The 27,641-nt window shown below is 41.3% G+C and overlaps 1 protein-coding gene across 2 annotated transcripts; it reads left to right on the top strand.

The window, feature by feature from the left end:
- The first annotated feature begins 173 nt into the window (after positions 1–173).
- cers6 (ceramide synthase 6) lies at positions 174–26,779 on the top strand. Of its 2 annotated transcripts, XM_014164092.2 has the most exons (11): positions 174–495; positions 2,334–2,439; positions 3,283–3,413; positions 8,833–8,890; positions 14,383–14,433; positions 14,566–14,658; positions 18,576–18,704; positions 19,124–19,230; positions 24,844–25,000; positions 25,464–25,487; positions 25,719–26,779. In XM_014164092.2, exons 1-11 carry the CDS (start codon positions 326–328, stop codon positions 25,884–25,886), a joined length of 1,194 nt encoding a protein of 397 aa, XP_014019567.2. In that variant the 5' UTR covers positions 174–325; the 3' UTR covers positions 25,887–26,779. The 2 variants fall into 2 exon arrangements, with proteins under 2 accessions (XP_014019567.2, XP_014019568.2); XM_014164093.2 differs by lacking the exon at positions 25,464–25,487.
- The last annotated feature ends 862 nt before the right edge of the window (positions 26,780–27,641 follow it).

Here is a 27,641-nt window from a genome sequence, read left to right on the forward strand (position 1 = left end):
TTACGAGGGTTACCAACATAAACATTCCATGTTTAGCATTATCTAGTCCAATTGTGGCATGATTCCACTATTTTTATCTGTTTCATGTTTCAAAAGGGAACTTTTATTTTGAATGCAACCCGCTGATTTCACTATTGTTGCTCACACTAATGTCGTTCACGACACACACGTGGGAAATAGACGGGCGGCGCATACACTGATCCCATCACACTAAAAACCTGCGAAGATCGACGGTGAGACTGCTGCAACTACGCAATAGGCCATTGATATCGCATTCATTTCTGGTCCATTGGTAAAGTGGACAAAGCGTACATAATACAAGGAAATGGCTGGTATTTTGGCATGGTTTTGGAACGAGAGATTTTGGCTCCCTCACAATGTAACCTGGGCTGACTTAAAAAACACAGATGAGGCAACATTCCCACAAGCCGAGGATTTGTATCTGGCTTGTCCTTTAGCCTTCTGCATCTTTATGATTCGACTGGTTTTCGAAAGGTGGGTGCATTCAGAAGTGATAACCCTTATATTGGTATAACTGTAGATGATGTTGGATTCGTTTAATTTACATGTAGCCTAAAGAAAGCCTGATTTAAAAAAAACATGTATCGGGTAGGTTATTGAAGCATGTATCGCTCACACTGAATTTCTAGACAATGACATGCACATGATGCGATGTATCAAGGAAGGTAACGTTGCAACGTTAGCTTCTCTATAGGCCTGTCTGTTACATTGTAACAATGCTTCTTCTATATATGAATAATGTGTTTGAGCAAAAGTGCTGCATTTGGATCTGAATTGTTTTCTCCATAATAAGATGCATGCTGGCCTAGCATCCAAGTTGCAAGTTGCAGCTGTCAATAGGAGGCAAGGACATTATACGAGCCATGCTCGTATAATTTAGCCTACTATTGACCTTGCAAGGGTCTGTGCTGCATATGCCTTGATGGTGATCAGTGTTGAGCTTCGTGTTATTGTTGTAAGCCTGCCTATCCCAATTTGTACATAGCCTAGACGCTAGACCGGTACACCAACTCAGGCACATGGGATGCTCTGTACAATATAGACCACCACAGCAGTGTCTCAACATTGCCTAATACTACACTCTTTATATCGGCCCATCATGATATAGCATATAGGTGTCTGATTTAGATGTGTGTGTGCATGCGTCAGTAGGCTACAGTTGAACTCTATTTTAGTGTAGGCTACATACATGTCACTGATTGGCTGCTGTCACCGCCACCGCCGTGACACCTCACTAGCCAGCCCACCACTCCTACTGTAATCATTCACAATGGAACTTTTTTCTTACAAATATGTGTGCTGTGTACGTCTTCATGGGACAGTTGAGAGGCTTGTTGTTAAATGTAAATGTCGTTGATTACCGATGATATGACCGATAAAATGTGATGGCACTAATAGGCCAAACAAAATAGTGAAGACCGTGGTTCCTGCTGTGAAGTGTTCCTAAACCCGAGATGTTTGCTTTTTAATGGTAGATTATACACACAGCTTGCTTATGCCTACACAAGCCTCACACGTACTATTATTGTTCAAGGGCATCTATGATACTATTTTCTAAAACAACATGTAGTAGTACTGGATTCGTGTCCATTGAATCTGCCAACAACTGCTGTTGCTCTTATGTTCCCTCTCACTGAAGAGAACATTACCTCTGTCAGTGGCAGCTAGAATTCTAAATGATATTTATACTGAGTCAGTGTTCACAATTCACTTTTAAGGCAGGCTTTAACAGATGAGGTTTTTCACGTTGTCCGGCGTAACGTTTACCTCATGAAGGGTCTGTTTAGGCTGGTCAGATTTTCTGATTGCTGACAGCACACTTCATTTGCGGAGTAAGGACTTTTTTACGAATAGACCACTAGACTACTAATATATCTCTCTCACTCTCTATCTCTCACACTATCTCTTGTTGTCTGTCTCTCTCAGCTGTCTGGACACGGACATTTTATCTTGATCTTGGCGTAGACTTTCAGCAGTTCAATCTCCCATAACCCTTTGTCCATTAATGTGACTGTTACTCAATCATATAGCTTCATGATGCCATCTTTCATTTATACAGCTGTCAAATTTAGCCAAATGATTATATTGTGAATTGCTGACGATGCATACTGACATAATAATTCAGCAATTCATACATTGTACTTATAGTTGGATAAGATTTTTAAGCATTGCGATTTATTTTTAACAACTTGTTGTCTATTGTCAATGTGTCTGCCACGATCAAAACACTTTTCTGAGTAACAACAATTAGTTGATGATGATACAGTACCCACTGTGAGAATATTCTGATATTGTTTTGTTATTCTTTGTAGGTTTATTGCCAGACCATGTGCCTTGGGTCTCAAGATACAGGCCAATGGACCACAGAAAGCCCAGCCCAATGCCATTTTTGAGAAGGTGTTCACTGCTATCACCAAGGTATATGTTTTGTTAGCATTTTTTTAGTGCCAATAACATACTGCAGATTAAAATCAGTCTCTTTGCAAAAGGCATTGGATTCAGTTAGAGTCCAGAAAGCAAGACATCATGTTTGAAAGTATTTGTGCCTTGTTCTATTGATGCACCATGGTTACTATTAGCTCAGAAAGGGATGAAGGTCCTTTTAACAAATGCTCAGATTCACATACTGAGAAACTTGGCAGACTACCTCCACACAAGGTAGACATCCTCAGTCATTGTGCGTCCTCGGAGATGGAAACGAAGGTGTGCCTTCTCAGCTTCTTTTCAGGTGATCACATAGTTTCACTTAGTGAAACATATCAGGATATTCTTTTTGACTATGTATCATATCGTTTTGATAATACCTCAATATTATTTTTGCGCTAGTTGGCTGTACTTGCACCAAATCTCCAGTATGTTTCCTTCATAGCTTGTTCTCCATCTTCTTTTTAAATAGAGAGCCAATTTGTTTTCAGCACTTTTATTTCCATGACTGATCAAGACTTGTTTTCTCACGACTCTCTCTTTTCCCTCTGCAGCAGACATATGGTGAGCAATATGTTTGGAACACCGAGTCGCAATAAAATTATAGTATCGAATCGCAATACATATCGTATCGGCACCTAACTATTGTGATAATATCGTATTGTGAGGTCCCTGGCAATTCCCCAGCCCTAGTTTCACTACCCCACAGCGCGTCATGCTGATGAAATGTCGAGACATTGATTGCCTTTGATTTCAGCGAAAATCAAGACTGTTTTAACTTCAGACGATAATGACAGCCTTGTTAACAGTCAGGTGTCTGGATCGTGTGTTTCCTAGCATCCAGATGAGAAGCGGTTGGAGGGCCTGTCCAAACAGCTGGACTGGGATGTGCGGACCATCCAGCGCTGGTTCCGACAGCGCAGGAACCAGGAGAAGCCCAGCACGTTGGCTCGCTTTTGTGAGAGCATGTAAGAGGTCTCGACAGCTTCAGAATGCCACGTATTATCACTAATATAAACACATACAGTCTGTGAAAAAGTATTTGCCCTTTTCTAATTTCCTCTACTTCTGCATATTTTTGATACCGATCTTATCCGATCTTCAACCAAAAAGGATCGCAGTGTTTGGTTTTCGCCAGACATAATGGGACCCATGTTGTCCAAATACAGGAAGCGTTTGGTTGCAGTCATTGCAGCTAAATGTGGCACAACCAGTTATTGAGTGTAAGGGGGCAATTCGTTTTTCACACAGGGGAATTGGATTTTTTGGGTTGAAGATCTGATAACATTCAGTATTAAAAAAATATTCTGAAATAGAGAAAATCACAAAGGGTGCAAGTACATTTTTTTACGGCACTGTATGTGCACATTTGTTCAGTGGAAACAGATTTAAGGGGGTGGAAACCTAGACTTTCCAGTCTTTCCTGTCTGGGGGGGATATCTGCTAGTTGAACAAGCCTGTCAGAGTGGGCTCATGCCTGACACTAGTGTAGCCAGGATGGCAGTGGGAGAAGCAGCGTGGCACAGAGTGGGTCTCTGATGCCCTGGGGCCGCTCACTCGGGAGCTCACTGTTAAAGGGACTCACTGCTTAGACGATTGGCACAGTCATTATTTGATCTTCAAAGAGAAATATCAAATTCAGTTTGTCAGTGTGAAAGTACCATGGTTCTGCAACTGCCAACAGGATTCAGTTACTTTGGTGGAATAACAAAAAGAAAGCCGTCTCACAAAAGCATAGCCTCTATGTAACTAGAGCATATCTGTTTTCTCAATATCTTCTGCTCAAATTAAATCAAGGAAGTCCATACATTTTAAATATATGCAGAGTGGAGTGGACAGACTCAGAATGGATTGGATGCCTAATTTGTTTCTCTGTTGTCTCAGTAGCTTGCAATTCCCTAAACTGAACCAGCCACATTCATCTCAGCAGTAATCCTACTGTAATTAGTGCCTTGTATACAGCTGTTTGGGATTGATAGGACACTATGGCCTCAGACATTTCAGGATGGCCAAAGGTGAGGCCACCGTTCCCTTTTTCATTATACCAACAAAGAGAGATACATTTAGACTGGAGACAGCAGAGTTCAAAGACACTGCACACAGTTATTTATTTTGCAGCTAGTTCTATCGAGCCTGTCTGGTCCCCAGTCCCCAGTGGGGCAAGGGCTTTGTTTTAGACCACCGTGCTGGTTGTCTGAACCCATCTGCCTCCATCCCTCCATGGTCCTCAGTGGTTCCATTCTGTCAAGAGGAAAATAACCAAAGGTAGTAGATTATAATCCGCAGAGTTTTTAAAAGACAAAACTCATATTTGTGTTTCGTGAGATGGAATGTCAGGAACGTCCTAATACAGACATTTTGAGGGACATAAATGTTTGCATTCATTTGTGACAATATTTATGGTAAAGCAGCGAGGAAAAATGTGACAACTCACTCTGCAGCTTTCTGCTCTATGTTGACCACCGAACACAATGGAACTGGGCCGTGATTGATAACGTCTAAGCGTATCATCATGTTATAAAACGACAGGACCATGTACCATCTGGTATGCGGTCACCAGCAAAACGATATTTAGAGAAAGTAGTTGTGAGTCATAGTAATTGTACATAAATGGCACCAGGCCCGGACCTGGCCGTGGTGCCGCCCTAGGGGTGACAAATTGCCACCCTCCTATCCCCGTAAAACTAAAATAGTGTAGAATATAGTGTCCGACTATTTGAATAGAGATCATGCATGATTTAATAAAAAATCAAAAAATTGTATCTGTCTCATTACATTTTCATGAGAATCATCTACAGTTTTGTAGGCTTCAGAAAAACCACATAGGCTATGACTCTTTCTACCATAGGCTACATGATTTATGTTAGATGACTCGAGCATAGTTGGAGTGCCGCAGCGCTGCATCTCTCCAACAGCACCCTGGAGGGGCACACTGGGCATGGACAAGATGCATATTTTGCACCCCTGACTTTGGCAAAGTAGGCACTGCTTATCATGGGGCGGCATCAGCGGTCACCTAAATAGCCCATGTGATATACTGTATATATGTTTTAATAGTTTTTTGGGTAGAATTATGTGAGGTGCGTCTTGGTCAGTTTAGCTTTCTAATGGTAGGGCCTGCCCTGAATAGCGCAGCACTAGAAGCACACTCTTTTACAGTGTTTGACTAACCAGTTGCCAAGAAACCATCTTCTTGACCTATCATTAGGTAAATGAGTCCACCTAATTTGTTTTTACAATTAATCAAGCAGCACAGAGAGCAAAATAACCTGTGGCTTGATTATTTGAATTCCATGAATGACGGCCTTTCTTCTCATTCAAATGTAAAAAGATTTTCTGTTTGTAACCAGAGCACAGGTGAAGTCTATGTACTGTGATCACTGACATTTGACACCTCAGAGATTCTTTGCCTCAGAAAAAGGACTTAACATGGATTTACTGTAGTGTATTAATCATTGCATAGGCTAATGTGGTGTATTTTCTGTCTTTGGCTGTCAAACAGACTTACTTCTTGTAAGGCCAGCTAAAGCTACCTACACTAAAACCACCTGGATGTAAGCAAAACTCCCAGTGTCACACAGCATGATCAGCATTTGTAAAATTCCCCCTCTGAGGCCAGTCAGTGACAGAGTATGTGAGCGGAGTGTGCCCAATTTGACTGGAGCGTGGAGCGAGATTCCCAAAGGCTGGCGCGTCGGCCTTCTTGCCCGTTCCAATTTAGCTCCAGTGGCACTCACTTCACGACTCAGGGCGTGCCCGGCCCAGCATGCATGTGTAGTCTCCTTGTGTGCTGCTATAGCCACTTGCTTTAGCTACTGTCATGCAGTTCGCTAAATATTTTCATAAAGAAATGGATAAAACACACAAGTGCAAAATCAAGGTGACTTAAAAATATGAGGAGCAAGAGAGGGAGTGTGGTGATGTAGTGTCCACAACTAAAGAATCATTGTGGAATCTGAAAAAACAAATATCCCGAAAGCATGATGTGTACTTACTATGTGCACATGCTATCAGAAAGGAATGAGGTGGCTAGCTAATTAAGTGTGTCATGGTAGTGTAACAGTGTAGGTTCCGTCCCTCTCTTCGCCCCAACCCGGGCTCGAACCAGGGACCCTTGCACACATCAACAACTGACACACCACGAAGCATCGTTACCCATCGCGCCACAAAAGCCGCGGCCCTTGCAACGCAAGGGGAAACCCTACTTCAAGTCTCAGAGCGAGTGACGTCACTGATTGAAACGCTATTAGCGCACACCACCGCTAACTAACTAGCCATTTCACATCGGTTACAGTAGCAAAGTATTTATAAACAAAGTAATCTGATCTCTTAAAAGTTTCCTTCATTTATGTTATATTATCTATACAATAGTCAGTCCATCATTGATTTTGGCCCAATAGGCCTGGCATATTCCAACATTCAAGGAGCTTTCTGTTTTGATTGGGTTATTTTTACCTAAAAACCTTTTAGGCCTGCCTATAGAAAAAAATATATACATTACAACTCTGCATCCCAAAAAGTTGTTTAGGATATGTTCTGCTGCTGGCCTGCTCTCCAGGCACTATCACATGAGCCTGAAGCCACAGACTCTGGCCGAATGTTGTGTTTCTAAAAATGTATTCATAGGCACTGTAGACTCGTTTCATTTGGATTTTATTCGAAGTAAGTCACAGCCTATATGCGCAATTTATAGACTATAATGATTTAATACAATAAAATGGTGTTTAAATGCTGAGCGCTTAATGTCCCTAACTCCCTACCAGCCTAGTGTGTCACACTCGCAAATGCTTCACAATGTATTACTTTGTAGACTATAGCCTTGAAATAATATGGCCTAAATAAGTCATTTTCGTTCCTTCTTAGGAACGAAAAGTGTTTATATAGCCTATGTAGCCTATTTGAAATGATAAGCGCTTCTTACGTTCACTTTTTCATGTTTATTAAAATACTATTTCATTCCAATCATATGGTTTGGTTCCAATACTTCAAAACCAAATGGTAGGTCCAGGTAGTCACAAGAAATTGATGGGCGTTGGTTAAATAGTGATTTTTTTTTTTAATGAATGGAGTGAATTTGGAGCTGCAGTTTTTTTCCCCCCCCTGTGAGCTCGGAGTTGTTTTTTTTAGAGCAATGAGCAAGATTTCCAATCAACTCCGCTCACATACTCTGGTCAGTGTCTATTCGGGTCATACAACATCCCTGTCACATCATGCAAGTCAGAGTTGGAACTTCCTGTCTCTGATGCATGATGAGTATTCCTGTGTGCTGCTGTGACCGTGTGAAACCAGAGTACACCTACAGCTGACAGGCTGTTTCACCCGTGAGAAGCCATATTGATGGCAAGACTCAGTCTTGAATTATTGATGCAATTTGTCATCGTTACGAACCAGAAAAAAAAGAATCTGTCTTAGTCAAGTGTTTTCTATTAAATAATTCATTTTTGTGTGAAAAATAAAAAGAATCTCATTACGAAACCCGGCTTGTAATCTGAGAAGGACGTGTGTTAGTTATTGGCTAGCTCTCAGCCCGTTCTCAGTGCAGTAATTAGTTGATTGTTTTGGGCTGCGCAGCAACAGCGTGGCTTTGATCTCTGAAGTGTCAACTGGAAACGTCTCAGTCTCTGCCTGAGAGCTATAGAAACCCATGATCACAGGAGACCCTTTCCTATTCAATCAATTTGCAGCAGTCGTGGGTACGTGCTGGCTTATGTAAGACCAGGGGTTGGGACTGGGAGTGCCTGCCTCCCTCTGCCATGCAGCAGTGCAGTGCGGTGGTGTCCGGGCTCCAGTGGAAGTGACTCACCCTGGAATGCAGACGCTGGGATGTGAGAGCCCTGGCGCTCCGGCCACTTCTCTGACAGGCTAGCAGGTCTCAGGACAGGCTAGCATACTGTAACATAGTTCTAGAATATAACCTAGTCTCTGACACTGGTTGAATTCACCCTTAGGATTCTTCTGTTAGGTTGAAAACTGAGTAGCTGATCAAGATGACTCGCGTGTCCACAGGCCTTTTCCTTTCCAAAAGCTATTTTCATTTTGAAAGTGATTTTACAATATGATATGTCTACTGTGTTCCCCACTAATTAGTCTAAGAAATAAAAGCTCTGTATATGAAATCCATCAGTGACTCAGTGCTTACAATGAAAGGAACTGTAGTCGGATGAATAGGGGAAAATAAGAGACTGTTTGTTAAGACGTGCGATTTGAGTCTGTGCTGTCACGGTATTGAACAAAGAGCCTGGACAGACAGTGGCTTTCTTGGCTGTCCTTGGATTGACCTCCCTCACAGGAGCTCAAACATGGCCTCTCTTTGACATTCCACAGAGGATGCATCCAAACCCATAATTGTGTCACTGACTGACATTCTGTTCTTTGTTTTCTTCACAGGTGGAGATTTACATTTTACCTCTATATATTTACCTACGGAGTGCGTTTCCTTAAAAAGGTGAGTGGGCTACTTCCCAAAATCATTTCATTGATCTTTATTCAGCACTTTCCGTATTGAGGACACGTTTCTTCAAAGAGGAGCTATAACAGAACCTTGCAGTCAAGGATGTGTGTAGGAGGTTAGATTTGATGCATCGTGCTGTGCAAGAAGTACCAACTGAAAAAGAATGCAGCTCTCAAACACGCCAACCAGTGATCACTGGTAAATAATTGATAGATTTGCTCTCTGCACAGTATTTATTATGCAGATATTAGTGTCTGTGAGCACATGCACAGTTGAGAAACTAGTTCCCGTCAACTACCACCTTCAGTCTAATGCTGTTGTTACTCTATGTTGATATATAGAGGAAATAATTGGAAATCACATCCTCATTACTCTGAGGGGCATCACTTGTCTTTTAATATGTCTGTCTGACTCTGTCCTATTGTGTAACGTACTGCGGCCAGAAGACTTTTGAGTGTCTATAGTAATTGAATGCTGCTGATGCTGCCATTGATTTGGAATAATGACTGAGGGTGAATAAGAGATGTTGCTGCGACGAGAATGTCTCATTGCAACAGCTGGCATGACGAAGCACTTTGTGGAATGAGTTCATTCCCTTCAGCTGGGCCTAGTGAGTCTCCCGGAGGGTATTAATAGCACAGGTCTACGGGGGAGGAGATGCAAACTCAGTCGGCTTCCCTATAAGTCGCCGTTTCTATTTGATATAAGTCTCAGTGTGACGCAAAACTCGCCAGAACGGCTGTATTTCTGCCTGCTTGAACGGCAATAGCTCAGATATACAGTACCAGTCAAAAGTTTGGACACATCTACTCATTCAAGGGTTTTCCTTTAGCTTTACTATTTTCTACATTGTATAATAATAGTGAAGACATCAAAACTATTAAATAACACATATGTTATCATGTAGTAACCAAAAAAGTGTTAAACAAATCCAAAATATATTTTATATTTGAGTTTCTTCAAACTAGCCACCCTTTGCCTTGATGACAGCTTTGCACACTCTTAGCATTCTCTCAACCAGCTTCATGAGGTAGTCAGCTGGAATGCTTTTTCAACAGTCTTGAAGGAGTTCCCACATATGCTGAGCACTTGTTGGCTGCTTTTCCTTCACTCTGCAGTCCAACTCATCCCAAACCATCTCAATTAGGTTGAGGTTGGGTGATTTGTGGAGGCCAGGTTATTTGATGCAACACTCCATCACTCTCCTTCTTGGTCAAATAGCCCTTACACAGCCTGGAGGTGTGTTTTGGGCCATTTTGTCTTGTTGAAAAACTAATGATAGTCCCACTAAGCGCAAACTAGATGGGATGGCGTATCGCTGCAGAATGCTGTGGTAGCCATGCTGGGTAAGTCAAATCAAATTTATTTATATAGCCCTTCTTACATCAGCTGATATCTCAAAGTGCTGTACAGAAACCCAGCCTAAAACCCCAAACAGCAAGCAATGCAGGTGTAGAAGCACAGTGGCTAGGAAAAACTCCCTAGAAAGGCCAAAACCTAGGAAGAAACCTAGAGAGGAACCAGGCTATGAGGGGGTGGCCAGTCCTCTTCTGGACTGGCCACCCCGGGTGGAGATTATAACAGCGGGTGGAGATTATAACAGCACATGGCCAAGATGTTCAAATGTTCATAAATGACCAGCATGGTCAAATAATAACCAATAATAATAATAATAATAATAATAATAATAATAATAATGCCTTTCTTAAGTGTGCCTTGAATTCTAGTGTCACCAGCAAAGCACCCCCACACCATCACATCTCCTCCTCCATGCTTCACGGTGGGAACCACACATGCGGAGATCATCCTACTCTGCGTCTCAAAATGACACGGCGGTTGGAACCAAAAATCTCAAATTTGGACTCATCAGACCAAAGGACAGATTTCCACGGTTTGAGTTTAAGTTAGAGGTCGACCGATTAATCGTAATGGCCGATTAATTCGGCCGATTTCAAGTTTTCATAACAATCGGTAATCGGTATTTTTGGCCACCTATTTGCCGAAATTGTTATTATTTTTTTATTTTATTAGTTAAATTTAGTCTTTTTTTATATATTTATTTTTTTACTTTTTTTTTTTAATAATATTTTTTAACTAGGCAAGCACATCTGGGACATCATGTCTCGCTCCATCCACCAACGCCACGTTGCACCACAGATTGTCCAGGAGTTGGCGGATGCTTTAGTCCAGGTCTGGGAGGAGATCCCTCAGGAGACCATCCGCCACCTCATCAGGAGCATGCCCAGGCATTGTAGGGAGGTCATACAGGCACGTGGAGGCCACACACACTACCGAGCCTCATTTTGACTTGTTTTAAGGACATTACATCAAAGTTGGATCAGCCTGTAGTGTGGTTTTACACTTTAATTTTGAGTGTGACTCCAAATCCAGACCTCCATGGGTTGATAAATTGGATTTCCATTGATTATTTTTGTGTGATTTTGTTGTCAGCACATTCAACTATGTAAAGAAAAAAGTATTTAATAAGTTTCTTTCATTCAGATCTAGGATGTGTTGTTTAAGTGTTCCCTTTATTTTTTTGAGCAGTATATATATTTTTAAACCTGCATATTTAGCTAAAAGAAATCCAGGTTAGCAAGCAATATTAACCAGGTGAAATTGTGTCAGTTCTCTTGCGTTCATTGCATGCAGTCAGGGTATATGCAACAGTTTGGGCCGCCTGGCTTGTTGCGAACTAATTTGCCCGAATTTTACGTAATTATGACATAACATTGAAGGTTGTGCAATATAACAGGAATATGTAGATTTAGGGATGCCACTCGTTAGATAAAATACGGAACGGTTCCGTATTTCACTGAAAAAATAAACGTTTTGTTTTCGAGATGATAGTTTCCGGATTCGACCATATTAATGACCTAAGGCTCGTATTTCTGTGTGTTATTATGTTATAATTAAGTCTATGATTTGATATTTGATAGAGCAGTCTGATTGAGCGGTTGTAGGCAGCAGCAGGCTCGTAAGCATTCATTCAAACAGCACTTTCGTGCGTTTTGCCAGCAGCCCTTCGCAATTCTTCAAGCATTGCGCTGTTTATGACTTCAAGCCTGTCAACTCCCAAGATTAGGCTGGTGTAACCGATGTGAAATGGCTAGCTTCGAGAGTGGCTGTTGTCGATGTGTTCCTGGTTCGAGCCCAGGTAGGAGCGAGGAGAGGGACGGAAGCTATACTGTTACACTGGCAATACTAAAGTGCCTATAAGAACATCCAATAGTCAAAGGTATATAAAATACAAATCGTATAGAGAGAAATAGTCCTATAATTCCTAAAATAACTACAACCTAAAACTTCTTACCTGGGAATATTGAAGACTCATGTTAAAAGGAACCACCAGCTTTCATATGTTCTGAGCAAGGAACTTAAACGTTAGCTTTTTTACATGGCACATATTGCACTTTTACTTTCTTCTCCAACACCTTGTTTTTGCATTATTTAAACCAAATTGAACATGTTTCATTATTTATTTGAGGCTAAATTGATAGTATTTATGTATTATATTAAGTTAAAATAAGTGTTAATTCAGTATTGTTGTAATTATTACAAATAAATAAAAAAATGTGGCCGATTTAATTGGCATCGGCTTTTTTGGGTCCCCAATTATCGGTATCGGCATTGAAAAATCATAATCGGTCGACCTCCAGTTTAAGTTTATTTATTTTTACAAGGACAGTGCACATTAATCAACGTTTCAAGGTCTAATGTCCATTGCTCATGTTTCTTGGCCCATGCAAGTTTCTTCTTACATTTACATTTTAGTCATTTAGCAGACGCTCTTATCCAGAGCGACTTACAGTAGTGAATGCATACATTTCGTACATCTCATTTCATTTAATGCCTTTTTTTTTGCTTTTGTACTGGCCCCCTGTGGGAATCGAACCCACAACCCTGGTGTTGCACACACCACGCTGGCGTTGCAAACACCATCCTCTACCAACTGAGCCACAGGGAGGTCTTCTTACTGAGATATGTCTGTTACTTGAACTCTGTGAAGCATTTATTTGGGCTGCAATCTGAGGTGCAGTTAATTGCAGATTTCTGAAGCTGGTAACTCTAATGAACTTATCCTCTACAGCAAAGGTAACTCTGGGTCTTCCTTTCCTGTTGAGGTCCTTATGAGAGCCAGTTTCATCATAGCACTTGATAGTTTTTGTGACTGCACATGAAGAAACTTTCAACCTTCTTGAAATTTTCCGGGTTTACCTGACCCTCATGCCTTAAAGTAATGATGGACTGTCATTTCTCTTTGCTTATTTTAGCTGTTCTTGCCATAATATGGACTTACCCCTATTTGGTAAAATACCATCTTCTGTATACCAACCCTACACAACACAACTGATTGGCTCAAACGCCTTTTAACAAGGCACACCTGTTAATTGAAATGCATTCCAGGTGACTACCTCATGAAGCTGGTTGAGATAATGCCAAGAGTGTGCAATGCTGTCATCAAGGCAAGGGGTGGCTACTTTGAAGAATCTCAAATATAAAATATATTTTGATTTGTTTAAAATAAAAATGGTTACTACATGATTCCATATGTGTTATTTAATAGTTTTGATGTCTTCACTATTATTCTACAATGTAGAAAATAGTAAATATAAAGAAAAACCCTTGAATGAGTAGCTGTGTCCAAACTTTTGACTGGTACTGTGCATGAAAACATGAAATGACCCCAGGAATCAACAGAACATTGCTAAGCGATGCACAAAAAATTATATAACATTCAACATGGGTGAACCTTTCCTTTAAGTCTCTGTCTTACCAAGGTGAACCTTTTTAACTGTGTCATAGTCCTTATCATCTCTCCTAAACTCGAAGTTGATATAGTACGGGTGATGATTGAGTAACGACTCTAATATAGCTCAGTTGGCTTACTGTTCCTATTCTGCATTTGTCCACCAAACAAGACAACTCTTGCTATGTCCCTCTCTAATGAAAGAGTGTGAGTTTGCACGTCAACTAAAGCAGAGTTAGCATTTTTAAGTAGGTTACATTTTGTTTTGGTCCAGAATCATAATCTCATTGATGGCAAACATATCCTGTGAGAGATAATGATGATAAGCAGCTCATTACCCTGCCTTTGTAGTCTAGGTCCCTCTTGTGGCAAGACATAAGACAGTCTTAACCACATCCCCCAGGTCTCTAGAGCATTCATCATGTGGCCTGGGACCAGAATGAACATTCGCAGTCGTCCCCAGGCTAAGGCGTCTGTGATTACTTTGCACTACTAGCGTACAGCAAACGCTTGCTTTGATTCAATTAAGTTTCCCTTGATGATAATGCAATCTGACATGGCTACGGTCCCAAGGTTATTGATGTGCTGGATCTTAATCAAACATTTAGTCTTCAGCCAGAGGCAGCATTACATTCAGGTGTCGGGATCAATAGCACTTTATGAATGTAAATCCACTTTTAATTTAGGAACGGCATAACAGTACTATTAATATTCTGTTCATGTATTGTCTCTGTAGACCACATGGCTATGGAACACAAGAGAGTGCTGGTATAACTACCCTTATCAGGTAAATCTTCCATGTTTTCTCTGTTTCATTTGTGCTAAGCGACTTCTTGACACCTATAACCGTTATTGTATTTGAAAGGTCTGTTCTACCTAGGTTTGATCTAACTGTTGACCTATGTGTGTATTTTCACAGCCACTGACGGTGGACATCCACTATTATTATATTCTGGAGCTGTCTTTCTACCTGTCCCTACTCTTCTCCCAGTTCACAGATATCAGGAGGAAGGTAGGATACCAATTAAGTCGATACATTAATATGAATAATTATATTTGACTGTTTGTTTATCACATTGCTTCCTCCATAGATATGTGTGCATATGATTTAACAGCCATTTCCTTTTAATCAAGATAATTATGTTAATAATACAAAATAAAACTAATAATAGTCATCTTTAACAATAAAGACAATATTAAGTCAGGGAAAAGGCTTCACAACTGGTTTTAGAACATTCAGAAGCCAAATGTGTTCAGAGTTTTTTTCCTTTTTTTCTTCTCCTTTATAATCCTTTGTATTGTGCAGCTCCAGCTTTGAGTTACACAGTAGTAATCTCGGAGGGAAGCGCTAATTAATGTTTGTCTGCACTTGCATTCAGGCCTCCTCCGATTTGTCTGTTCCATGACTTAGATTAAATAAAACTATGTGCCTGGAAGTGGTGCATTTGCCTTGATGTGGTCTAGTCTCTCTGTTCTGTGAAATCAAAGGTCTCTGAGAGGAGGAGATGGATTAGCATTTGCTCATAACTTTTATGAGTAGAATTTTCTGCCAGCCATTCTAAACTGTTTTCCCCTCATTTGTTTTGGAGTGTGTCATATTTCAGTATTCAGTTCCTAGAATGTGGCGATTCTTTTTTTACATTTTTTTTATCACATTTCTCCATTTTTTGATTTCAGTGTAATGTTTGTTGTAGCCACTGATCAAAACCGTCATTAAAAATGTAAAAGATTATATTAAATATTTCATATTGAATACGAATGGTTTCATGTTGCTGTTGATATCAGTGTGTTTTAGACCTGGTTTATCTGAGGAGATTTTGTTAGTAGCTCATGGTGGTTATATCACCTTCGTAGCCTAGCTTCCCTCTCCACTTCATCCTGAACGATGGTTAAACACTAATTGAGGGTCAAATAAACAGCTGGGATGACATCAGGCCCAGTTTGCTCATTCACTCATTAATCGCCAGACTAAAGATCAATAATCCATGGACCACGTATGCACAGCCACTATGGAAAAGAGTGCTGCAGAATTGCTGATATGCAAACAGACATATATCTGTTCACATATTTAAGACACTCACGTACACTGCGTATACCAAAAATTAGGAACACCTTCGTAGTATCCCCTTTTGCCCTCAGAACAGACTAATTAAACGGGGCTTGGGCTCTACAAGGTGTCGAAAGTGTTCCACAGTTGTGTCAAGTTGGCTAGATGTCCTTTGGGTGGTTGACCATTCGTTGGCTAGATGTCCTTTGGGTGGTTGACCATTCTTGATACACACGGGAAACTGATGAGCGTGAAAAACCCAGCAACGTTGCAGTTCTTGACACGAACCGGTGCGCCTGGCACCTACTACCATACCCCGTTCAAAGGCACTTAAATATTTTGTCTTGCCCATTCACCCTCTGAAAGGCACACATACACAATACATTTCTCAATTGTCTCAAGCCTTCATCTACACTGATTTTAAGTGAATTTAACAAATGACATCAATAAGGGATCGTAGCATTCACCTGGTCAGTCTATGTCATGGAAAGAGTTTTTAATGTTTTGTATAGTCCATGTATACTCTTTCTAACACATCACATACTCAAGCTGTAAGACTTATTTTACAGGTCAGGGCTCCTCCATGTTTGAGCTGTCAATATTGCCTCTGCTTACGTTTTTCTTTTCAATGAGCTATGCTATGCTATCTTCTTAACACTGTTGAGAGGTGTCAAGAACAAAGGTTACAATATGGGGGGTAATTGAAAATACAGCATGTGTATAAGCTTTACAATTTGAATCATCAATCAACCTTTTCACTATTTTTCCAATTCAAATCAGCATCAACAGCCATTCGTTTACATTAACACGTGTCATTGTTTATGGAGTTGCCACCTTGGCCCATGGTCTTTTCCATAGTTCTTGTGGTTGACAGAATGTCAATTTGCATGCCTCCCACCCCAGACATGTGCCTGCCTCTTCCTCCTCTCTCTGCCCCACCCCGTCCACTCCACAGCACACCTAACACTCACTCAATCGCTCACTCACAGCTGTCCCATGATGCATAGTATTTATGCCCTCACCTCTCATCTCCGTGTTGACTGTTGGCATGTTGTCTGTTTTTGTTTCTCCTTTCAGTTTTTTCATGCACAAAACCACGCATTGAGGAGGTCCTCTGCACTCCCCTGCCAATTCCAGTATGTTCCCTGCACTCTATTTTTGCCATGCTTCCATTCTGCATTTCACACCACTGCTCTTCCTCATCCTCCTGTGCTGGGCCAGTTGCTCTGCTGTTGTCCTGCTGTACTGATTCCCTTCAACCTCGTGGTGGACAGGAAGGCTCTCCCATGTCATCTTCATCCTCCCACAGCCACAGCCTCACTCATCAGGACATTGCAACCAGGCTAGCTTTAAATAGACTAGACGGATCTAAACAGTCTGATCTAGACTGACTAGAGGCAACTTTAGTTGTAGTACATATAGACTCCCCTCTATTTTAGTACTTTTTTTCTAGACGTGATTCTCACACTCAATAAAGTGTCAGTCTGAAGTACAGTGCTGTGTAAAAGTATTTGCCCCCTTTCTGATTCTCTCTACTTTTGCATATTGTTAATACTGAACGTTATCAGATCTTCAACCAAAACCTAATATTATATAAAGGGAACCCGAGTGCACAAATAACACAACAGTTACATACTTATTTCATTTATGTCATGAACAAAGTTATGCAACACCCAATGCCCCTGTGTGAAAAGGTAATTGCCTGGTTTTCGCCAGGCATAATGGGACCCATGTCGCCCAACAAGTTATACTTTTGACTCATCTGTCTATTGAACATTCCTCCAAGAGTCTTAATGATCATCCAGGTGCTTCCAGGTGCTTTTTGGCAAAGTTTTGGTCAAATTTTTGGATGAGATGGTTCCCATTATGCCTGGTGAAAACCAAACACTGCATTCCACAGTAAGAAACTTATACCAACGGTCAAGCATGGTGGTGGTAGTGTGATGGTTTGGGGATGGTTTGCTGTCTCAGGACCTGGATGACTTGCCTTAATAGAAGGAACCATGCATTCTGCTCTGTATCAGATAATTCTACAGGAGAATGTCAGGCCATCCGTCTGTGAGCTAAAGCTGAAACGCAGCTGGGTCATGCAGCAAGAGAATGATCCAAAACACACAAGCAAGTCTACATGAAAATGTTTAAAAAGTCAAAGTCCAGACCTAATCCCAGTTGTGATGCTGTGGCAGGACTTAAAACGAGCAGTTCATGCTTGACAACCCACAAATGTCGCTGAGTTAAAGCAGTTCTGCATTGAGTGGGCCAAAATTCCTCAGCGACGTGAGACTGATCAACAACTACAGGAAGCATTTGGTTGTGGTCATTGCAGCTAAAGATGGCACAACCAGTTATTGAGTGTTAGGGGGCAATTACTTTTTTACACAGGGGCATTGGGTGTTGCATAACTTTGTTAATTAAATAAATATAAGTATAAATTGTCTTTGTCATTTGTAAACTCAGGTTCCCTTTATATAATATCAGGTTTTGGTTGAAGATCTGATAACATTCACTATCAAACATATGCAAAAATGGAAGAAATCTGAAAGGGGGCAACCGTAGATGAGAAATGAAGGTGAGTCCTGCATTCAGAGGAACAACAGAATTGTTGACCCAAATCAAAAGCAGGTGGGAGGGAAGTTGAATTGCACAGCATATGTTCTGATTAGCGTGCAGCCAGAAAGTGTACAAAGAGCTGAGTCCACTTACCCCTGTGAAGCACAAAGAATACAGCTGCAGTCATACTCTGCATGACGCGGAGGATTTCATAAAACCCATGTGCTCTACAAGTCCCCTTGCTATGAGTCACATGATGGAGAGCTGTGAATGTTTTCTCCCTCTACCATTGTGTGACATGACTATGACACCTGTGTGTGTCCCCCCCCAAGGACTTCCTGATCATGTTTCTGCACCACCTGGCGACAATCACCCTCATCACCTTCTCCTACGTCAACAACATGGCTAGAGTGGGCACGCTGGTCATGTGTCTCCACGACGCCGCCGACGTCCTGATGGAGGTGAGTAGAGACACGGGACTCGTTCAGCGAGGCACAACGTTGTGGAAGGTTCAGATGGAAATATGTTTTGTAGAACAAACATGTCATTTCTATTCAATACTTTTCTATCTGCAGCGTTCCACAACGTTTGCCTACTGAACGTGGCCCTGAAGTGTGTTCTTCACACCCCATGGACATGTGGGAGGCTCCTGTGATCTTTTGTGGTTGTTGTAGAACCGCTATCCGGGGAAATCGGCCATCTATCCGGGGAAATCGGCCATCTGTAGATTTTAACAATGTACTGCTAAAAAAAAAACGTTTTCAGTGTATAAAAAAAGATACGGTGGATGATAAACAGCAATGTTTCTTTTTTTGTATTGTGCGTTATGCCATTTGTAATAATTTTTCATGTGAAAATGCATCTGTGACTTCTGTTGCAGGTTGCCAAAATGGCCAACTATGCCAAGTGCCAGAGACTTTGCAACCTCCTGTTTGTCATGTTTGCCATGGTCTTCGTCAGCTCCAGGTTGGGTGTCTATCCTGTCTGGTAAGGATGCTTTGTCTCTACGTCGAATGGGCTGCATCCCAAATGGCACCCGATTCCCTATTAGCCACTGGTCAAAAGTGGTGCATTATGTTGGGAATAGGGTGTCTTTTGGGACGCAGAAATGTCTTCATTATGAAAATCTACAGCTCAATTGAAATGATGGGCTCGAGTGTCTTGTATGCGGTCAGTTAACACATCACTTTATCTGAGAATGTTTGTTTATATGCATCTTATCTGTCCCCGTATGCAGGAGGCATGAATGTTCTGTAGATCTCAGAATACTGACACTCCAAATGGGCTTTGCAATTTTTCCATGAAGGTTTTCATTTTATACAGGTCTTGGTGAGTTTTGTTGCTTTGTAGTAGTTACTATGGATACTACAGCGACAATATGGACATACAGTGCCTTCAGAAAGGATTCAGACCTCTTGACTTTTTCCACATTTTGTTACGTTACAACCTTATTCTAAAATTTAATAAATAGTTTTATTTCCTCATCAATCTACACACACTACCTCATAATGACAAAGCAAAAACAGTGTTTTAGAACATTTTTCTAATTCTTAAAAAATGTAAAATAAACATATTACATTTACATAAGTATTCAGACCCTTTACTCAGTACTTTGTTGCATTACCTGTATTTGGGGAGTGTCTCCCATTCTTCTCTGCAGATCCTCTCAAGCTCTGTCAGGTTGGATGGGGAGTGTTGCTGCACAGCTATTTTCAGGTCTCTCCAGAGATGTTAGATCGAGTTCAAGTCCAGGCTCTGGCTGGGCCACTCAAGGACATTCAGAGACTTGTCCCGAAGCCACTTCTGCGTTGTCTTGGCTGTGTGCCTAGGGCCGTTGTCCTGTTGGAAGGTGAACCTTCACCCAAGTCTGAGGTCTGGAGCGCTCTGGAGCAGGTTTTCATCAAGGATCTCTCTGCACTTTTCTCCGTTCATCTTTCCCTCGCTGCTGACTAGTCTCCCAGTCCCTGCCGCTGAAAAACATCCCCACAGCACGATGCTGCCACCACCATGCTTCACCATAGGGATGGTGTCAGGTTTCCTCCAGACGTGACGCTAGGCATTCAGGCCAAAGAGTCTGAGAGTCTTTAGGTGCCTTTTGGCAAACTCCAAGTGGGCTGTCATGTGCCTTTTACTGAGGGGTGGCTTCCGTCTGGCCACTCTGATTGGAGATGGTTGTCCTTCTGGAAGGTTCTCCCATCTCCACAGAGGAACTCTGGAGCTCTATCAGAGTGACCATCGGGTTCTTGGTCACCTCCCTGACCAAGGCCCTTCTCCCCCGATTGCTCAGTTTGGCCGAGCGGCCAGCCACTTTGTTCTTGGATACCTTCTTCAATGCTGCAGAAATGTTTTGGTACCCTTCCCCAGATCTGTGCCTCGACACAATCCTGTCTCTGAGCTCTATAGACAATTCCTTCGACCTCATGGCTTGGTTTTTGCACTGGCATGCACTGTCAACTGTGGGACCTTATCTAGGCAGGTGTGTGCCTTTCCAAATCATGTCCAATCAATTGAATTTACCACAGGTGGACTCCAATCAAGTTGTAGAAACATCTCAAGGATGTTCAATGGAAACAGGATGCACCTGAGCTCAATTTTCGAGTCTCATAGCAAAGGTGTGAATACTTATGTAAATAAGGTATTTACGGTTTTTATTTTTAATACATTTGCAAAAAATTCTAAACTTGTTTTCGCTTTGTCCGTATGGGGTATTGTGTGTAGATTGCTGAGATTTTAATTTATTTAATCCATTTTAGAATAAGGCTGTAACATAACAAAATGTGGAAAAAGTCAACTTTGCGAAGGCACTGTATCTTCTCCAGTAAAGAGAGAGCGAATATAAAATGAGAGACGGACCATTGTTTTTAGATCAGTTATTTGAGATACATTTTAGACTGGAATCTATAATTACACATTTTAATTTATGTTTTGAAAACATCATTTGACTTCCTCTTGATGTTATTATGGTCTGTGCCTTTTGGTATCAATACCAGCTGGTTTTGCGTTTTCATATTGGACTTCCAATTAGATGGATGAATTTGTATTGTACTGGGATGTTTTTGATGTCGTCAGTGACGGGGCATCCTACCTTGAGAGAGAGAAACAGTAGAAAACCAGTCATACACCTTGAATACGTGCTCATCATCTTACTGTGTGATGTCCTTGTCACACTCTCAACAGTAACGTCGATGTAAGAAGGCAAAAGGGACATGATTTACTATCCTGCTCTGAGACGACACCCCAGACATTATCACCCTAAAACATATTTCCTTCGAGACCACACTCGAGGACAGAGCTGTTGATAGCCAGGTCCAAATGACAAATGACTCTTTATTCTGGAGATATTAAACCATAAACCTCTACAGTGCAGTACTCTCTCTGTAGAAAGGTTTCTTTTGAATTGTGCAAGTAAATCCTTTAGAAATGTCTTATTCAGTGATTTCCTCTTTTTCTTTCCTCTTGTCACGTGGGTTATACAGTATATCACAGTGCAGGCAGAGTGCACCACAACGGCCAGAAAGCTGTTGCCATGGCTTCAGTATCAGCAGGAGTCATACCATGTACAATTTTTGATCCAGCAATATCTCTGCCTTCACTGAAATAGCTCAATCATATCAGGCAATACTTTACATTTACATTTACATTTAAGTCATTTAGCAGACGCTCTTATCCAGAGCGACTTACAAATTGGTGCATTCACCTTATGATATCCAGTGGAACAACCACTTTACAATAGTGCATCTAAATCTTTTAAGGGGGGGGGTTAGAAGGATTACTTTATCCTATCCTAGGTATTCCTTAAAGAGGTGGGGTTTCAGGTGTCTCCGGAAGGTGGTGATTGACTCCGCTGTCCTGGCGTCGTGAGGGAGCTTGTTCCACCATTGGGGTGCCAGAGCAGCGAACAGTTTTGACTGGGCTGAGCGGGAACTGTGCTTCCTCAGAGGAAGGGGGGCCAGCAGTTTTGTGTGCTACCTCACTAATTTGGTGTACAGCGCATTCGGGAAAGTATTAAGACCCCTTGACTTTTTCCACATTTTGCTACGTTACAGCCTTATTCTAAAAATGTATTCAATAAATAAATAAATCCTCATCAATCTACTCACAATGCCCCATAACGACAAATGGAAAACAGGCTATGAGATTCGAAATTGAGCTCAGGTGCATCCTGTTTCCATTGATCATCCTTGAGATGTTTCTACAACTTGCTTGGAGTCCACCTGTGGTGAATTCAATTGATTGGAGATGATTTGGAAAGGCACACACCTGTCTATATGAGGTCCCACAGTTGACAGTGCATGTCAGAGCAAAAACCAAGCCTTCAGTCATTATGGGATGGATTTGTGTGTAGATTGAGGATTAAAAAAATAAATTTTTTAATCCATTTTAGAAGTCAAGGGGTCTGAATACTTTCCAAATGCACTGTATGTATTCCATCGGACACGTGAATGAAGGGTTTCACACGTTTAAAGTAGGTCTAGTAGTGTGTACAGTATATTACAGATTGACTTCATAAAGTAAATGCTCAGTCTCTGCTAGAACCCTTTCCACACAGTGTAGCAGTGAGAAGGGTACAGTTCCGTCTGTGTCTGCCGGGTGATGACTATCCTTGGCTGTTAAGAGTGTGTGTCTGTGATGTGGAGGATGGAGAGTGGCTAGGGGCTGAAGGCTCTTGGCATTAGCATCTTATGTTGTCCCTGAGGGTCTCTCTCAGCCACCTGCCTATTCCTCCACCCTACCTTTTTAGAGCACCAAGAACATTTCATTATCTTCTGTTCACCTAGCATTCTAATGGCTGTCTCTTTACACAAATGATTTGGTTACTCAGATTTGGTTTTATGACGTGTACTTCAGTTGACAGGTTTTTGTTGGTGTCAAAGAGAGAGACGCATATTAAAATCCAAGTCTATTACCCAATTCCCAATAGAGATGTCTCTTCAGGAATAAATTAATCAACTCATTACTACATCCTGTAGCTATGAGTTACACTGAATACTGAATGTGTCTTTTGTGTGGTTCACTTATCAAATACAGTGGGGAGAACAAGTATTTGATAACCTGCAAAATCGGCAGTGTTTCCTACTTACAAAGCATGTAGAGGTCTGTAATTTTTATCATAAGTACACTTCAACTGTGAGAGACGGAATCTAAAACAAAAATCCAGAAAATCACATTGTATGATTTTTAAGTAATTCATTTGCATTTTATTGCATGACATAAGTATTTGATACATCAGAAAAGCAGAACTTAATATTTGGTACAGAAACCTTTGTTTGCAATTACAGAGATCATACGTTTCCTGTAGTTCTTGACCAGGTTTGCACAGACTGCAGCAGGGATTTTGGCCCACTCCTCCATACAGACCTTCTCCAGATCCTTCAGGATTCGGGGCTGTCGCTGGGCAATACGAACTTTCAGCTCCCTCCAAAGATTTTCTATTGGGTTCAGGTCTGGAGACTGGCTAGGCCACTCCAGGACCTTGAGATGCTTCTTACGGAGCCACTCCTTAGTTGCCCTGGCTGTGTGTTTCGGGTCATTATCATGTTGGAAGACCCAGCCACGACCCATCTTCAATGCTCTTACTGAGGGAAGGAGGTTGTTGGCCAAGATCTCGCGATACATGGCCCCATCCATCCTCCCCTCAATACGGTGCAGTTATGTTTCCACCTCCATGCTTCACGGTTGGGATGGTGTTCTTGGGGTTGTACTCATCCTTCTTCCTCCAAACACGGCGAGTGGAGTTTAGACCAAAAAGCTCTATTTCTGTCTCATCAGACCACATGACCTTCTCCCATTCCTCCTCTGGATCATCCAGATGGTCATTGGCAAACTTCAGATGGGCCTGGACATGCGCTGGCTTGAGCAGGGGGACCTTGCGTGCGCTGCAGGATTTTAATCCATGACGGCGTAGTGTGTTACTAATGGTTTTCTTTGAGACTGTGGTCCCAGCTCTCTTCAGGTCATTGACCAGGTCCTGCCGTGTAGTTCTGGGCTGATCCCTCACCTTCCTCATGATCATTGATGCCCCACGAGGTGAGATCTTGCATGGAGCCCCAGACCGAGGGTGATTGACCGTCATCTTGAACTTCTTCCATTTTCTAATAATTGCGCCAACAGTTGTTGCCTTCTCTCCAAGCTGTTTGCCTATTGTCCTGTAGCCCATCCCGGCCTTGTGCAGGTCTACAATGTTATCCCTGATGTCCTTACACAGCTCTCTGGTCTTGGCCATTGTGGAGAGGTTGGAGTCTTTTTGATTGAGTGTGTGGACAGGTGTCTTTTACACAGGTAACGAGTTCAAACAGGTGCAGTTAATACAGGTAATGAGTGGAGAACAGGAGGGCTTCTTAAAGAAAAAATAACAGGTCTGTGAGGGCCGGAATTCTTACTGGTTGGTAGGTGATCAAATACTTATGTCATGCAATAAAATTCAAATGAATTACTTAAAGATCATACAATGTGATTTTCTGAATTTTTGTTTTATATTCCGTCTCTCACAGTTGAAGTGTACCTATGATAAAAAGTACAGACCTCTACATGCTTTGTAAGTAGGAAAACCTGCAAAATCGGCAGTGTATCAAATTAAATTCCCCATTCTCTCTCTGGTAGGATTTTAAACACTACCTTGTTTGAGAGCTGGGAGATCGTGGGGCCGTACCCCTCCTGGTGGGTGTTCAACCTGCTGCTGATCCTGCTGCAGTTCCTGCACTCCTTCTGGTCCTACCTCATAGTGAAGATAGCCTGCCGAGCCATCTCCAGAGGAAAGGTGAGCGACCAGTCATAGGTCCCTCCTCTCTGAGCTTCTCCTCCAATGGCTTTTGAGAAAGAGGCGAGAAGAGAGGACGTGAGGAGTCAAGGACATGCAATTAAGTGTCTCCCCCAGGTCACATTACTAGGGTCCCAAATGGCACTCTAGTCCCTATGTAGTGCACTACTTTTGATCAGGGCCCATAGGGAGTAGGGTGGAATTTGGGAAGCAGACATTGTCATACAGTAATGCTTTGCGAGAGGACCATCTTTACGTAGTTAAATTAATTCTCATTATGTATGGAATTAGAATTTAGTACTACCATGTTACTTTTTGTAATTGTGGATGCAAAGCATTGGGAAAATCTTCACCCTCAAGCTGTGATGTACTGTACCACAGGAGCTAATCACTAAACTGTTTTGTTGTCAATAGCCTTCATTGATTTTACTTTTCTATCCCTTATGCTAACCTTTCCACCAAGGTGGGGAAGTGGAATCCTTTACATGTAAGTAGTAGAATAGAAAGTGAATAAATGTATTTGTGTATTATTGTCACATGCTAACAAATCACAATTACAGATTGTTCTGACAAGCAAGCCATCCCTTTTTGTTTCTGACGTTTTCATCTTATTTGTAAAATGGGGGAACCAATAGCAATGGCCAACCGCTTGTACTTCCTCTGTCATGACATCAGATTGTATATGAGCTGTTCTGACAGCCCCTGCAATTCTCCACAGGTGTCGAAAGACGACCGCAGTGACATTGAATCCAGCTCTGACGAGGACAACGGTCCTCCGCCTGCTCCTGTTCAGAAGCACTACAACAGCACCACCAACGGGACCAATAAAGCCCACGGGACCAACGGGTACCTGTCAGCAGGGGCCCCGTGTCCAGACGAACACTGACCGCCACTATGAGACATTTATAAGCACCGGAGCAAAGCTGCAAACACCATTCATAGATACTACATGTGTGCGTGTGCGACATGAACAACATTGCCTGTCTGGTACTGGAAGTGCTTAATAGAAATCTGTGAATGCAGTTCCGTTTTCTGTTTGATTATCTCCATGTTTCCCGTCTCATTTTATTCTCTTTCTCTATATTTGCATCAAACTGCACTCAATGAAATATCAAAGCACTCCTGTTGGTACAGCCCACTCTCTGTTTAGCCAATGAATGAAAGCATTCCACTGTTATGGTGAAAGCATGCTGTTTTTAAAAGTAGTCTTGACTGGCATACTGGGGGGTGGTTAATTATGTTAGTATCTTTGTTATTTATTTTTTTATGGATATGTTGACAATAATTTGAAAACATGTCTCAACTAATTTGTCAGTGTTAAGATTAGTTAATTATGGACCCATCCATAATGCTTATCAGTTCACTATTCCATCAACAGGTAGACACATTACAGTATGAGTCTTTTCACTGGCAAAATGCTAAACACCTGGATTTGCTTTCGATGCTGCAATACCAACACATGCCAAAACTGTGACTGAATTTGTTTTGCTCACAAAGGAATAGTAATGTGGTCCCACAACAATGCATTATGGGAAATACAAACAAACATTCTCCTTCCATAAGCTGTAAATGAGATGTCAGTAAAATAATTATGTATGTGTGTGTAAAAATAGGGCCATGCTATATTTTAAATTAAAGCATTTTGTTATAAGTATTCTACAATATTTCTGGTAAGTATTTTTATTAAATGTTCATGGCCCTCTTGGAAGACCAATATAAGGTATTAAGCGATGACTCAATTATAACCCATGACGATATTAAAGATTGCAAGTCAGAAAGTATGTTTGTCGATCTGATTTAATTTCAAATAGCAGGTAGTGTACATACTTATTCTTGTGACAAGCAACTAAGTAATATTGGTAGATTATAGAATTGGAATTTAGTGGGATGTCTTAAATTGACTATGAATGTAAAAAAATATATGTTTTAAATCAACCTCTTGAAACTTTGATAACCACTCAAGGTTAAGTGAATAATGAATTGCATCTCATAAATTAATCATGACTGAATCCTTGCAATTAATATTCATTCAACAATGCTTCCGGTTTAAAAAAGAAATGTCATTCATCTTGCTAATGCAGTCTCATACATTATCATTGAAATATAACTAGATATTGTAGTGTATATTCAACTTTATAGTAGCATTTGTTTTTCAGAGAAAAACAATAGCTCTTCAGGTGCCCATGTAATTTCTCTATTTACTTGTATTGACAAATATGAATTATCCAAGGACACATGGATAGACTAGGAAGTGTATTATGTAAGTCTAATGCAGTATCGTCTTAAGGCTGAGCATTATGGCAATGTATTTACCACCGTCTCCTCTTGATGTGAAGAGATTACATAATACTTTATTGGCAGTATTATAAACGCCTGGGTTTGCTCTGCCTGCGAGAAAGGGAACGTTTTGAAGAGGTAAGGGACTGTACGTTATTTACACTGAACAAAAATATAAACGCAACATGTAAAGTATTGGTCCCATGTTCATGAGCTGAAAAATCCCAGAAATGTTCCATACACACAAAAAATATATATATAATCTCTCAAATGTTGTGCACACATTTGTTTACACCCAACCAACCTCACAACAGCAGACCACGTCTACCGCGTCGTGCGGTCGAGCGGTTTGCTGAGGTGAACA

This window comes from Salmo salar, chromosome ssa21 (genome assembly GCF_905237065.1).
Source record: "Salmo salar chromosome ssa21, Ssal_v3.1, whole genome shotgun sequence".
NCBI lineage: Eukaryota > Metazoa > Chordata > Actinopteri > Salmoniformes > Salmonidae > Salmo > Salmo salar.